The sequence below is a fragment of the Poecilia reticulata genome, chromosome 22, assembly GCF_904066995.2.
Source record: "Poecilia reticulata chromosome 22, P_reticulata-male-v2, whole genome shotgun sequence".
In the NCBI taxonomy this organism is placed as follows: domain Eukaryota; kingdom Metazoa; phylum Chordata; class Actinopteri; order Cyprinodontiformes; family Poeciliidae; genus Poecilia; species Poecilia reticulata.
The window spans coordinates 22387559-22401124 of record NC_088851.1 but is presented as its reverse complement, the minus strand read 5'-3'; the positions used below and the strand labels follow the sequence as shown (position 1 = coordinate 22401124).

At 44.4% G+C, this 13566-nt stretch overlaps 1 protein-coding gene across 1 annotated transcript in view; it reads right to left on the bottom strand.

Annotated features, from left to right (window-relative positions):
• tdrd9 (tudor domain containing 9) overlaps positions 1-13566 on the bottom strand; it is a 42972-nt gene that overhangs the window by 6301 nt on the left and 23105 nt on the right. Inside the window, exons 16-25 of the mRNA XM_008400051.3 lie at positions 6074-6137; positions 5626-5689; positions 5506-5550; positions 5286-5339; positions 3629-3745; positions 3428-3535; positions 2627-2727; positions 2372-2542; positions 1125-1236; positions 790-1005 (exon numbers count right to left, since the gene is read on the bottom strand). Coding sequence (XP_008398273.2) covers positions 790-1005; positions 1125-1236; positions 2372-2542; positions 2627-2727; positions 3428-3535; positions 3629-3745; positions 5286-5339; positions 5506-5550; positions 5626-5689; positions 6074-6137 — 1052 coding nt within the window. The remainder of the gene's footprint in view (positions 1-789; positions 1006-1124; positions 1237-2371; positions 2543-2626; positions 2728-3427; positions 3536-3628; positions 3746-5285; positions 5340-5505; positions 5551-5625; positions 5690-6073; positions 6138-13566) is intronic.

Here is a 13566-nt window from a genome sequence, read left to right as displayed (position 1 = left end):
TCTGGACTACAGAGGGCACCTCACTACAAGCCGCATCCACAAGGTTGTTTTCTTTTAATGGAAACGTACATATATAATCCGCACCAGACTATAAGCCACTGGTATCTCCGCCGCTCTCGGTTTTTCACTGAATAAATCTGCTATTAAGGACGCAGCCCTGCGTCTCCAACCCTGGTTTTGTTCACGCCGAGCTGACGATCAGCGGCTCTCTGTACTGCCAGATTGATGGCCTTCAACTTAAAAGCTGCATCATATGAGTTTGAATAAATTTCTCCGTCGTGCCTGCTGCTAGCATGTGCTTGATCTAAATGAAAATCAGCACTTTGTTCTTTGATTTCCAAGTTTGCCTTGATTCACTTCCTGCTAAAGCGCCTCCTGGTGGTGGAAGAGAAATCCACAGAAAAGCCGCATGTTCAAAGCGTGGGGGAAAAGTAGCGGCTTAGTCTGAAAAATACAAACTAATCAATTAGTTGGATAAAAAACGGTCATAAGAAAACAAAAAGATGCATCTGTAGATAGAAATGAGCCCTAATGCTTGACTTAACATCAATACAGTGTTAACTGATCTGTTTATTATTTTGTGAATTAATAATTAATTACATTTTAATAAATTTATTTTAACTGGGTGAATCTAAAACTTTTATAATACGTTTTGTGTCTTCAAGTAGTTTAAATTTGACATATTTCCTCCAAGGGGCAAAAGGTTTGAACGTCACAAATCTGTGGCATAAAGCATCACAAGAGAAAAGTCTGAGGAAGAAAAAACTGTAACATTGATCCTGATTTCACCTCCACCGTGTTTCCACGCATGTGCAGGATCTTGGCCCGGTAGTACAGACTTTCCTCATTGGTCTCCGAGTACGGCGCCAGGCACAGCAGGTTGGGGTAAAGTGACACCGTCACAGGAGACAATGTACATTTGTTGATCTCCGCCGTCAGACGCCGCTGCTTTCCCAAGCTGGCTTCATCCGCTGGGAACCCCCAGAAATGTCCCACATCTATCACCTGCAATGAAATTACCCCCCAAAAAACAAACTTATGCTTCACTTTAGGAGAAAAGCATCTAGATTTCTGCTAGCACCTCTTATTATTTTGGTGTGTGAAGCTGTTAGAAGAGGACTGACCTCCGTGATGTTCACCACAAACAGGCGGTTGGGTGGCAGCCGGTCGGGGTCGAGCTTGGTGCAGACCGAGTCCATCAGGGAGAGAGACTGGCTCTGGATGTCAGCCGTCAACCTGTCCATGAAACACAAACAAGTTACAAACATTCTGCACAAACAAGCCAGATTTAGGGAAAGAAAAAACCCATCCTGACTATAATCTGATGCTTGAAGTCCAAACTCTCACAATGGACCGAACTGACATGACGCCATATGCAGGCCCATCACAATAAGAAATTATCATGAAGTTACTGAGATAAATCATAATATTTCTGTAATATACAGGTAATAATGCAAGTACACATTCGCTAAGATCAACAAACTAAGTTCTAATGAACATTTAACGTTGAAACAGACGGATCCGTCATGCAGCTCAGCTGAATGAAGCTGGTGACTTCAGGAGCTTGACGAGTGTTTACGTTTTAAAACAGAACCGCATGAAGGCCGTTTTCATCCCACACCGGACTCTGTCTGCACCGTTCCCCTTTCCTGTTCTGGTACTGCCGCCATCTTTGTTTCTGTATCAACGGCTCCACTTAAGGACGACCAGCGGTGCCCACTGCTGGATGGCGGCCAAACTACAACACTAACAGGAAGTCTAAGGAAATGTTATGAATTGATTCAAACTAATTTTAACCCAAGGCTGCGTTCACCTGTCTTATCTTTTTATGACAGTCTGAACAACAGATCAGGTTTTTATCGAATGCGACTCAGGCCTCTTGGATATCTGATTGTTCCTAACGGTCAGGTCCTGAACGTCATCGACACTCGACCAACGTCACTACAGGGAGAAAAGCAACCACCATGGCAAATGGTAATGAGGTTTAAATTGTTAATTTGCTGGCTCTGCTCGCTACGATTGTAAGCTCTACTCCACCGTTAGCATCCATCTTTACTTCTGCAACCCCTAGCACACGCTCTATGTGTGACGTTGTAGCGCCCTCTACTGCGCATGTGGGGCACCTTCTGGCCGTTTGCAGTTCACGCTGCAGATCACATGCAGGTCAAATATATTTGGAAATGTGAACAGTGGCGGCAAAAAAATAAATAAAAAAATCGGATTTGACAAAAAAATCTTAATTGGGTCACTTCAGGCTGCAGTGTGAACGCAGCCCAGTAGACTAACCTCCTGAAAGTAACCTCGCTACTTTCAGGAGGTTAAACTGCACACGTTCGGGTCAAAACGTGACAGCATGACAACTGAGCTGTACCGTGAAAATTTCAGGTGAGCTAATGATCTCCTCCCTGTGCAGAACTCGATCTGTTCAGAAGGATAGGTCTGCAGCTCCATTTTAAAGCTCTTATGGGCCATCTGCAGGGCGAGCGTCACCTCCGGCAGCACACCCGAATCGTTGGAGGTCCGGTGGAACTCCATGTAAGCTCTGATGACACACAAACAGGACACTGATTATCGTAACAACAAAACAAAACTTCACATGAAGGAAAAACCCCAGTGATGTTTGTACCTGGAGCAGTCGAAGGAGACAGTTTTCACCTGTCCACACAGCCGGAACAAGGACTGCAGCTGCTTGTAATAGAGGAAGCTGTATGGAGGGAGGTTCCTCACCTACAGGACAACCCCCAATCAAAACTTAACCAATAAAGTCACATTAAGTTATTCTCAAAATTATTAAAGTGACAGTAGTATGCATTTTGTGTAACATAATCACGTAACTATGTTACCTATAGTAGTTATAAAAAAAAATTTACATATCAAATATGAATTAAAAGAAATTTCACTACATAACTTGATGTCTTGAAATTGGGCCTCTGTCTCTTTAAAAAACTTCTGCTCTTTCTGAAGCTCTACCTTCAGGAAGTCATCACAACATGGCTCCTCTCTAAACCCTTTAGCAACGTTTTTACCAGCGTTTTACTGAAACGTAGCTCAGCAGTTCCACCAGGAGTTTGCTAATAGCTGCTGGCTAGTCTGAAGGAGCTGACTGGGGGAGGAGCTGCGGCTCGAAGGCGGGGCTAAGCCCACCCAGGCGTTTTTCGGAGCTGAATGGTTGTCATGGAGATTGAATGATTTCTCAAACATGCATGAAAGAATCAAAGCAAGACTCCAGGTATGTTTTTGACGAAGGAATAACAACATGATTTACAGCTCAAAAAATGTTGATTTTACATAATACTGCCTCTTTAAGAAACAAAATCCACCAGTTGAATCATGTTTTACTCAATAACTGCACACATTTTTCTTAGCATCAACTAGCAAAATCAAATCCGATTCCCAGGTGTCATAACTCTGACATAAACCTCGATACCATGACTGTCGTTCGAGGGTTGAAGCCGTTCAGCTCTTTGCAGGCCTGCCTTTGATCGATCTCCTGCTGGAAGAAGTAGTTTGGGTAGAAGGCGCCGGCAATGACGATCTAAAGCACAACATTAAAGATAAAGGTATAGAAACACATCCACAGCTCATCTGTTGTGCACAGAATCAGAGAAATCCTCTAGCGAAGGCTGACCTGCAGGATGAACTTCTGCCTGTTTATGCTCGTGTTGTCTGGGGACGGAGAGTCTTCCAGGACGTGCATGTTGAACTGGGACACACGTTTCTTCAGGTCCTCATACAACTCTGCAACCTGGAGAACGGAGTAAATGAGCTGCCTGTCCAAAAGGCATGCACTGAAAGCAAGTAGGCATGAGCTTCCCATTTCCTGACCATGTCATAAAACTTATCCTCTGGAAAAGATGTGCTTCAGCAGGGTCCAATTATTGGCATCTTTCATGCAAAAAAAGTCTGAATAATACAGAAATTAGATAATTTTTTTTGAGAACTATCCAAGGCATTATTAGAAACTGGAAAAAAAAAAATCAATGTGACTGGCCACCGCTTAAACGTAGCAAAAGTAGAAATCTCGTCTAGTGAAATTCAGCAAGTTTCTACTTGCACCAAGTGATAAAAACTCAAGAGATTGAGGCTGAACAGCTGGGCAGCTTTTAGAAAACCAATAAATGATGCAAAATTGGGGGAAAAGGCTTCAACTTACAAGGAAGAACCAAAATTTGAGAAGGTCGTGTGATTTAATGAGCCCAGATTTACCTTCTTCCAGAGCGATGGGCGCATCAGGGTAACAATGATGCATCCAACAAGCAGAACTGATAGAAAATTCACAATCTACCTTGTGACTCAGCCGGAGTCCCACAAGGCTCAATGCGACCAATTTTATTTAGCCTGCATGTTAATGATTAACTGCAACAATACAGTTACATGCAGATGATACCAGTGTCTCACAAGCTGCGTTGCATTAACCATAGAATTGTGTAAATTGACATTATGCCATTTCTCCCAGAGTATTATAAGCCTGGCAGGCCACCAGGCTTTACTTGTGCCCCCACCAGTCTAAGCATTGCTTATTCATTTAGGTCTTTCTAAAATGTTTGCATTTTATAAGACTCTATAGTTGGTGTTCAGGTATTAATCTTCCAGTTGTTCAATAACATATAATTATCAGGTGACATTTAAAATTTTGTCAACTTTAAACATTTTTTACTTCAAAAACACAACAGGCTGCTGGACGAATGACTAAAATAGCACCCATCCACCAGGCTTAGCAAGTTTTCTGGGAGAATCTTTGATTAGGGAGAAAAAAATTAACAAAAAACGCCAATTTTGAAAAACAATCTTATTTTTTCAATAAGGTTGTTTTTCAGCTGCATCAATAAGGATGTACTTTGATAAACTGCAGTGAAAACACTTTTGCTTCCACATCTGGATGTTACTAACCACAAAAGCAGTGAAGGAGAAGAAGACAGAAAATTGTAGGAGGGTGATGGTTTGTTTTTGTTTTCCAGATAATGTCCAGTTATCTGGTACAGACAGGTTGTGTGATGCTCTCACAGCGTCACACAGTTCATATCAAGTTGAGCCGTTTTGAATCAATTCTCCTGTAAAACCGCAGGCCACAATTTTCCCAAAACGCCGCACAAGTTTCTTTTCCAAAGTTTAAAGAGATTCAACTCTCACCGGAATCAAGTCTGACAATTTTTGTGCAAATGTTTGATTATTGATTGAATTGAAAACATGTGAAACTGATTTTCCCAATTATGTGAATTTTAATTGCATTTTTTCTTGAAATGCAAACAAAACCTAAATGACCAAACTTTGCATAATGTCTGCACCTCTCTGATCCTCTTGATCTGAATGAAGTTCTCTTTGCCCCAGCTCAGCTCATCCTGCAAAGAACAACAACCGTGTTCATCCGACAAATCAACGCTCTGTGTTATAAAGAAACAAGAACTGAACTGGAATCAGCATCTCTACTCACAAATTTCAAAGCTTCTTGAATTTTCTGATTATCGTACATCAGGTGTTGTTAAAGCGATATTATAGTTTATTTACCTTTGGGTGTCTCAGTTGTCCTTTCTTTTTGGCGGAGTACCACGCCTAAACAAAATAAGAAGGGTTTTAAAACAGTCCCACAAACATAAACATAAACATCAGATTGCGAGATAAAATCACCCTGAAGGCGTTGACGACAGCCATCGAGTCACTCGGCGTGCCACGGGAAAAAGCCAGCTTGCTCCTGAAATCACAGGAGTAAAACATTTTGTATCATGAAATCATTTATCAGCCAGTCAGTTTTAAGTATTTCTTACCATTTATTCCCCCCACCTACAAAGAATGGAGAGGTCTTTAATTTTTATGGCAAGTACACATCAAATGTGATGGGAGAGTCAGAATCCACTTTTGTTTTTAGAAATGAATTAGCATTTTCCAAATTGAGGCTTTTAATCAAATGTTAGGTTGTGCTTTATTACAAAATTGTGCAGTTTAAAAATCAAGCATATTATGCAAATCGAGCATTTCCAAACTTTGTGTACAAACCTCCTGAGCTAACCTCCAAATTTTAATTTTTTTTATGATAAATTGTTTGAACAAGTTATTTAGCGTTCATGCTGTGGCTCACCTGTGGCCTGCAAGCTGCTGCATGGCCGGAATGGCAAAGAAGCTCTTCAGAGAATGAGATGCAGCTGAAAATAAAGACAAACATTAATTTAATATACACCAAAACTCACCAACACAGATTAGAAACACATAAATAATGAGTAAACTGCAGAACACTTTAAGCCAGGCTGCATTTATTTCATGCTGCACCAAGTTGATCAGAAAAATTCAACAATGAGCCAAACTCCTAAATGCTGACGTAATTCTAGTGCTTGGAAAATATCTGAGGACAAAGAAAAAGCTTCTAAGACTTAAAGTAACATGATCAGGGTTGTTTTATAAAAGTTGGAGCTTCTGCGGCATCATGAACCTTTAGAGGAGGAAAAAAACGTATAAAAGAAAGAAAGATAAAGGAAAGCATTTCCCCTGAGGCACTCAGAAATGTCTAAGCTGAAAATTAACAGCTCATAGTAACATATTTCTTTTAATTGAGCCATTTCTCTCCCGGTTTCTGCATCACTACATGCAGCCGTCTTGTTTTTAGCAACATGTTTCTTCTGATTTGAAGTAATATTAAGTTATTGGACAACAACTCCAACAATTTCAGATTAGTAACGACCATTACTACTTAAATTTAAAACCTGCACAAACTACCGAAAACAAAACCATTTCATCGCTTTCAAAACTAATTTTAACTCAACTTAAATACAGAAGTATTAATTCAGTACTAACCCTTTTATAGTAGTTACAAATTACTTTTTAATCACATTAACATGGTTTTATAAATTAGAAGTGGCTAAGATGCTCTTATTGCCTAAACCTTTTATAAAGTTACAGAAGAAACGGAATTTGAAAAGTTAATACAGAGATAGAAGTGGAAAAACTTGAAAATTAAGATAAATTTAAAATCAAAAACTTAAAATCTTAATGTATTTGGGGCTGCAATTATAGTTTATCATAGTTACTGATTAATCAGTTTTATCAGATTAAAAAATCATATGAATCAGGGCCACGCAAAGACCACTAAAGGGGCAGATGCTCAAAAAAAAGGACATCCAACCGCATTCTAGGACAGAATATTAACAAAGCCACACAGCTTTCAGAGTTTAATTGTGAGATATACAATCAAAGCTAAGTAAAATCTCTATATAGAGCATACAACTATGCATATGCAAGAGTGGGAGGTCTTCTGCGAGGACCTCAGCACCAAGAACAGCTTTCCCGCACAGCTCACCTTTGGCAGAGCCTGGGAAATGATCATTCAAGCTGGGAAGGATCTGCACAAGTGTCTCTTTCAGGGTTTCTTGGCGGAGAACTTGAGGTTCTTTCCATATATAGTTTCGTGATCTTTGTGGCTCACACAGAATGTTCTGGAACAACCGGGACTATATCGTCTTGGAGTCCGAGGGGCACAAGGTGCAACTTCCGAAGGTTACCACAGCAACCCTTCAAGTATGCACAGAGGTGGAGCGGCGTTCCTTGAGCTATTCCAGGAACCTCGAGAAGTACCGTGACCATGGGATGGCGTGGATGGAGAAGGTACTTCAGAGGGTTCCCGAGAAAGTCCAAGGCGCCCTCCACCTCAATGTACTTACCTTTTCCAGCTGTATCGGCATGATAATGAACGGGGATTATGTCGATTACAAGCAACTTCCGACCCTCTGCAGGAACTAAGTCCTGCCAGCCAGGCACTCCTCCAAAAAGGGAAAATCCTCTCCCAGTTCAACTTACCTAGTTTTCAACTTTGGGGAAGTTGAAGGAGGATATTCCATAGGGTAGGGTTAGGGAGAAAGGGTCGATTTTGTTCCCTGAAGAAAACAGGAGCTGCACGGTCCTTCCTTCCCCACGTTCCATCAAAATGTGTGTGGTTAGGGGCACGTTCTTTGCGTCTCCTCGCATAACGTACCACTTGCCAATCATTCTTTGGCCACATGTCTCAATGTCTGTTTTTATTCGTTTGTGCCCCGGTAGGCTTTATTACTTAAAAAATATTCATTCTGTCCAATATCTGTGTTTTTATATATATATATATATATAATCTGTATATATATAATTGTTATATTTGAATTACTTAAGCTTTTATGATTTTTTTAAATTTTTTTAATAAATTTTTTTAGAAGACAAAAATGAAATGAAAATGAAATAAAATTGGGAAAAAAATTTTTTTGAAAACAAAATGTTTTGTAACAAAACTTAGAAGAGTTATTTTTTATGAAAAAGGAAAGTGTGCACGTGACGTTTTGACTGTAATAAGTCTTCCTCAGGCAAAAGCACACAAGAAAATTGTAATTGTTTGTTTTTAATGCTGTGGCTGCACTGCTGTGGCTCACAAGAGTTCTTATTGCACATTACAGACGGCTTTATAAAACATACGCCTTCTTCACGTACCATCTGAGGAAATCCTCTGAGCAGCTAACCGAGAGCTTATTAGCTAACTATAATGACAACATAAAATAACACAAACCAAATACACCGGGGACCAAGGTCACGACGCTCAACAGAACAATCATGTTTATCACATATCAGTTTTCAGCTTAAACCCGAACCAACCTGTTTTAACAGGAAAAAAACGAGTGAGCCACAGGAGTTGCTGTGCTGGTAGCTCTCATCCAATGGAGGGGAGCTTCCTCAACACCGAAATGTTGCACCGTCAGTCCCGTAAGGGCTCGCTTCTGCCATCTAGCAGCGCATTTGTGTTATTGCGTGACATTGCTCCAATATTTCAAAACAGGGTCTAATCCTAAACTAAAATCACAATTTAATCCAACAAATGTGACCACACTTTGTGGGGGTCACACAAACACCGCAGTAAACTCCTGAGGCACATAGGGTGGCTGACAGCTGTTAACCAGTCCACAGTTCGTACACCAATCTGCATTCACTTACATACATTGTCCTCCTCCTTTTGACATACATTGTTTTTTCTGAGTGTTGGTCGCGGTCCGCTTGGAATAACTGAATACTGTTGATCTGGAAGGCTCAACGGCATGTTGCTGTTAAGCCAGGTTTACGTTAGGCAAAGAATGGCACAAGCCATCTCTGCAGAAACTCTCAGCCTCAGATGTAACAAATCCACTCACAAAAGAGTTCTTATTGCTCTTTTGTGGCCAATAAGAACTCACAAAAGTTCTTAATGTCACCAGAAAGAATGTCTCTTTCTGGCGGACATTAGCCAGAAAGACAGTCAGAAATGGTGGCTTCCTAGGCACCAGTTGGGTAACATGCTCACCCGTTTGCCCTTTTTCTGTTTTCGGGCACAAACTTTTCTTTTGACCGTTAGTCCTGGCACCCTGTTGTGCCAGTCCATTGTCCTCGAGAGCCGCTGTCCCCCAAGTGTGGATTTCAGCTTTGGTGATATTTTACCAGCTGAACTGTCTCCACTGGCCGTCAGCTTAACCGAGCTGCATTCAGCCGTAAAGTTTGTTTTTATTCAAACTTCAGCAGTTTTCTAGTTGTTCTGCTGAGGTAGTGACATCATTTTGTGACATCACGCAATTTGATGTCACAAAGAGCGATGCACAAAAAGCTCCACTCTTTGAATTCTACCGTCATTATCGTTGCAGAACCTGGAGAGAAAGGAGAAGGATTGTAGAGACTGGAAAAGATTTGCACAGACTGAAAAGACAAAATATGAGTCAAAGCAGCAAGAATTCATCTTTTGATTCGGAGGAAGAAAAAGACCAAGATTTGATAGGAGGAGAGAAACAGAAGCTCCGAGACATCATGGAAGAAGTCAAAAGGATGTCATTTGAGAACAATTCACTCAGAAAAGCAAATGAGGAATTAAAAATTGGAGTTTTAAACTTGGAAGAAGCAGCATTTCAAAAAGATAAACTTATTCAGGAGAATGATGAGGAATTCAAAAATCTGGTTGAAATAAACAGAACATTAGAAGAGGATAATGCCACCATGGTGAAGAAAAACAAAGACATTGACAAGCAAATTGCTGCCCTGGAGGAGAAATTCAGGGATCTGGAACAAGTCAACGCCAACCTTAAGCTACAAACAAACACTATGGAGGAGGAAAATCAGGCAAACCCTGAGAAATTAAACACCACGCTCAAGGAGAAAAACAACGCCCTGAAGGAGGAAAACACCGCCCTGAAGGAGGAAAACACCGCCCTGAAGGAGAAAAACATCGCCCTGGAGAATAAAACCACCACCCTGCAGCAGGAAAATTCTGTCTTTGAGCAGGCAAACCACCTCCTGGAGAAGGACAACAAAAAATTGGAGAGTTATGTGGAAAAGATTAACAAAAGGCTGAAGGAATTAGGGGAACAGGAAAAAAGGCAGCCATCTGATGACAAAACCCACAAAGACAGCCAGTGGGTTTCAGACCAGCCAGAGAAGAAGCCACATCTATTCAGACGTGCGATCGGAGGCATCGGCAATACATTTCTGAAAATGTATCAAACGGGCACTCTAAGGTATTGGGTAGAAAGATGGTACTTCTAAAGAAAGAAGTGAACCTCGAGGGGTTCATAGCGAGTCCTGTTTTTCTCCGGGCTGGCCTCTAGGGTTCATAGAGAGTCCTGTTGGTCTCCCAGCCTGCTTTCATGGCTTGGTAGCGAGTCCTGTTGGTCTTCGGGCTGACCTCTAGGGTTCATAGAGAGTCCTGTTGGTCTCCCGGCTGACCTAGGGTTCATAGCGAGTCCTGTTTTTCTCCGGGCTGGCCTCTAGGGTTCATAGAGAGTCCTGTTGGTCTCCCGGCCTGCTTTCATGGCTTGGTAGTGAGTCCTGTTGGTCTCCCGGCCTGCTTTCATGGCTTGGTAGCGAGTCCTGTTGGTCTTCGGGCTGACCTCTAGGGTTCATAGAGAGTCCTGTTGGTCTCCCGGCTGACCAAGGGTTCATAGCGAGTCCTGTTTTTCTCCGGGCTGGCCTCTAGGGTTCATAGAGAGTCCTGTTGGTCTCCCGGCCTGCTTTCATGGCTTGGTAGTGAGTCCTGTTGGTCTCCCGGCCTGCTTTCATGGCTTGGTAGCGAGTCCTGTTGGTCTTCGGGCTGACCTCTAGGGTTCATAGAGAGTCCTGTTGGTCTCCCGGCTGACCTAGGGTTCATAGCGAGTCCTGTTTTTCTCCGGGCTGGCCTCTAGGGTTCATAGAGAGTCCTGTTGGTCTCCCGGCCTGCTTTCATGGCTTGGTAGTGAGTCCTGTTGGTCTCCCGGCCTGCTTTCATGGCTTGGTAGCGAGTCCTGTTGGTCTTCGGGCTGACCTCTAGGGTTCATAGAGAGTCCTGTTGGTCTCCCGGCTGACCAAGGGTTCATAGCGAGTCCTGTTTTTCTCCGGGCTGGCCTCTAGGGTTCATAGAGAGTCCTGTTGGTCTCCCAGCCTGCTTTCATGGCTTGGTAGCGAGTCCTGTTGGTCTTCGGGCTGACCTCTAGGGTTCATAGAGAGTCCTGTTGGTCTCCCGGCTGACCTAGGGTTCATAGCGAGTCCTGTTTTTCTCCGGGCTGGCCTCTAGGGTTCATAGAGAGTCCTGTTGGTCTCCCGGCCTGCTTTCATGGCTTGGTAGTGAGTCCTGTTGGTCTCCCGGCCTGCTTTCATGGCTTGGTAGCGAGTCCTGTTGGTCTTCGGGCTGACCTCTAGGGTTCATAGAGAGTCCTGTTGGTCTCCCGGCTGACCAAGGGTTCATAGCGAGTCCTGTTTTTCTCCGGGCTGGCCTCTAGGGTTCATAGAGAGTCCTGTTGGTCTCCCGGCCTGCTTTCATGGCTTGGTAGCGAGTCCTGTTGGTCTTCGGGCTGACCTCTAGGGTTCATAGAGAGTCCTGTTGGTCTCCCGGCTGACCTAGGGTTCATAGCGAGTCCTGTTTTTCTCCGGGCTGGCCTCTAGGGTTCATAGAGAGTCCTGTTGGTCTCCCGGCCTGCTTTCATGGCTTGGTAGTGAGTCCTGTTGGTCTCCCGGCCTGCTTTCATGGCTTGGTAGCGAGTCCTGTTGGTCTTCGGGCTGACCTCTAGGGTTCATAGAGAGTCCTGTTGGTCTCCCGGCTGACCAAGGGTTCATAGCGAGTCCTGTTTTTCTCCGGGCTGGCCTCTAGGGTTCATAGAGAGTCCTGTTGGTCTCCCGGCCTGCTTTCATGGCTTGGTAGTGAGTCCTGTTGGTCTCCCGGCCTGCTTTCATGGCTTGGTAGCGAGTCCTGTTGGTCTTCGGGCTGACCTCTAGGGTTCATAGAGAGTCCTGTTGGTCTCCCGGCTGACCTAGGGTTCATAGCGAGTCCTGTTTTTCTCCGGGCTGGCCTCTAGGGTTCATAGAGAGTCCTGTTGGTCTCCCGGCCTGCTTTCATGGCTTGGTAGTGAGTCCTGTTGGTCTCCCGGCCTGCTTTCATGGCTTGGTAGCGAGTCCTGTTGGTCTTCGGGCTGACCTCTAGGGTTCATAGAGAGTCCTGTTGGTCTCCCGGCTGACCAAGGGTTCATAGCGAGTCCTGTTTTTCTCCGGGCTGGCCTCTAGGGTTCATAGAGAGTCCTGTTGGTCTCCCAGCCTGCTTTCATGGCTTGGTAGCGAGTCCTGTTGGTCTTCGGGCTGACCTCTAGGGTTCATAGAGAGTCCTGTTGGTCTCCCGGCTGACCTAGGGTTCATAGCGAGTCCTGTTTTTCTCCGGGCTGGCCTCTAGGGTTCATAGAGAGTCCTGTTGGTCTCCCGGCCTGCTTTCATGGCTTGGTAGTGAGTCCTGTTGGTCTCCCGGCCTGCTTTCATGGCTTGGTAGCGAGTCCTGTTGGTCTTCGGGCTGACCTCTAGGGTTCATAGAGAGTCCTGTTGGTCTCCCGGCTGACCAAGGGTTCATAGCGAGTCCTGTTTTTCTCCGGGCTGGCCTCTAGGGTTCATAGAGAGTCCTGTTGGTCTCCCGGCCTGCTTTCATGGCTTGGTAGCGAGTCCTGTTGGTCTTCGGGCTGACCTCTAGGGTTCATAGAGAGTCCTGTTGGTCTCCCGGCTGACCTAGGGTTCATAGCGAGTCCTGTTTTTCTCCGGGCTGGCCTCTAGGGTTCATAGAGAGTCCTGTTGGTCTCCCGGCCTGCTTTCATGGCTTGGTAGTGAGTCCTGTTGGTCTCCCGGCCTGCTTTCATGGCTTGGTAGCGAGTCCTGTTGGTCTCCCGGCTGACCTAGGGTTCATAGCGAGTCCTGTTTTTCTCCCGGCTGGCCTAGGGTTCATAGCGAGTCCTGTTTTTCTCCGGGCTGGCCTCTAGGGTTCATAGAGAGTCCTGTTGGTCTCCCGGCCTGCTTTCATGGCTTGGTAGTGAGTCCTGTTGGTCTCCCGGCCTGCTTTCATGGCTTGGTAGCGAGTCCTGTTGGTCTTCGGGCTGACCTCTAGGGTTCATAGAGAGTCCTGTTGGTCTCCCGGCTGACCAAGGGTTCATAGCGAGTCCTGTTTTTCTCCGGGCTGGCCTCTAGGGTTCATAGAGAGTCCTGTTGGTCTCCCGGCCTGCTTTCATGGCTTGGTAGCGAGTCCTGTTGGTCTTCGGGCTGACCTCTAGGGTTCATAGAGAGTCCTGTTGGTCTCCCGGCTGACCTAGGGTTCATAGCGAG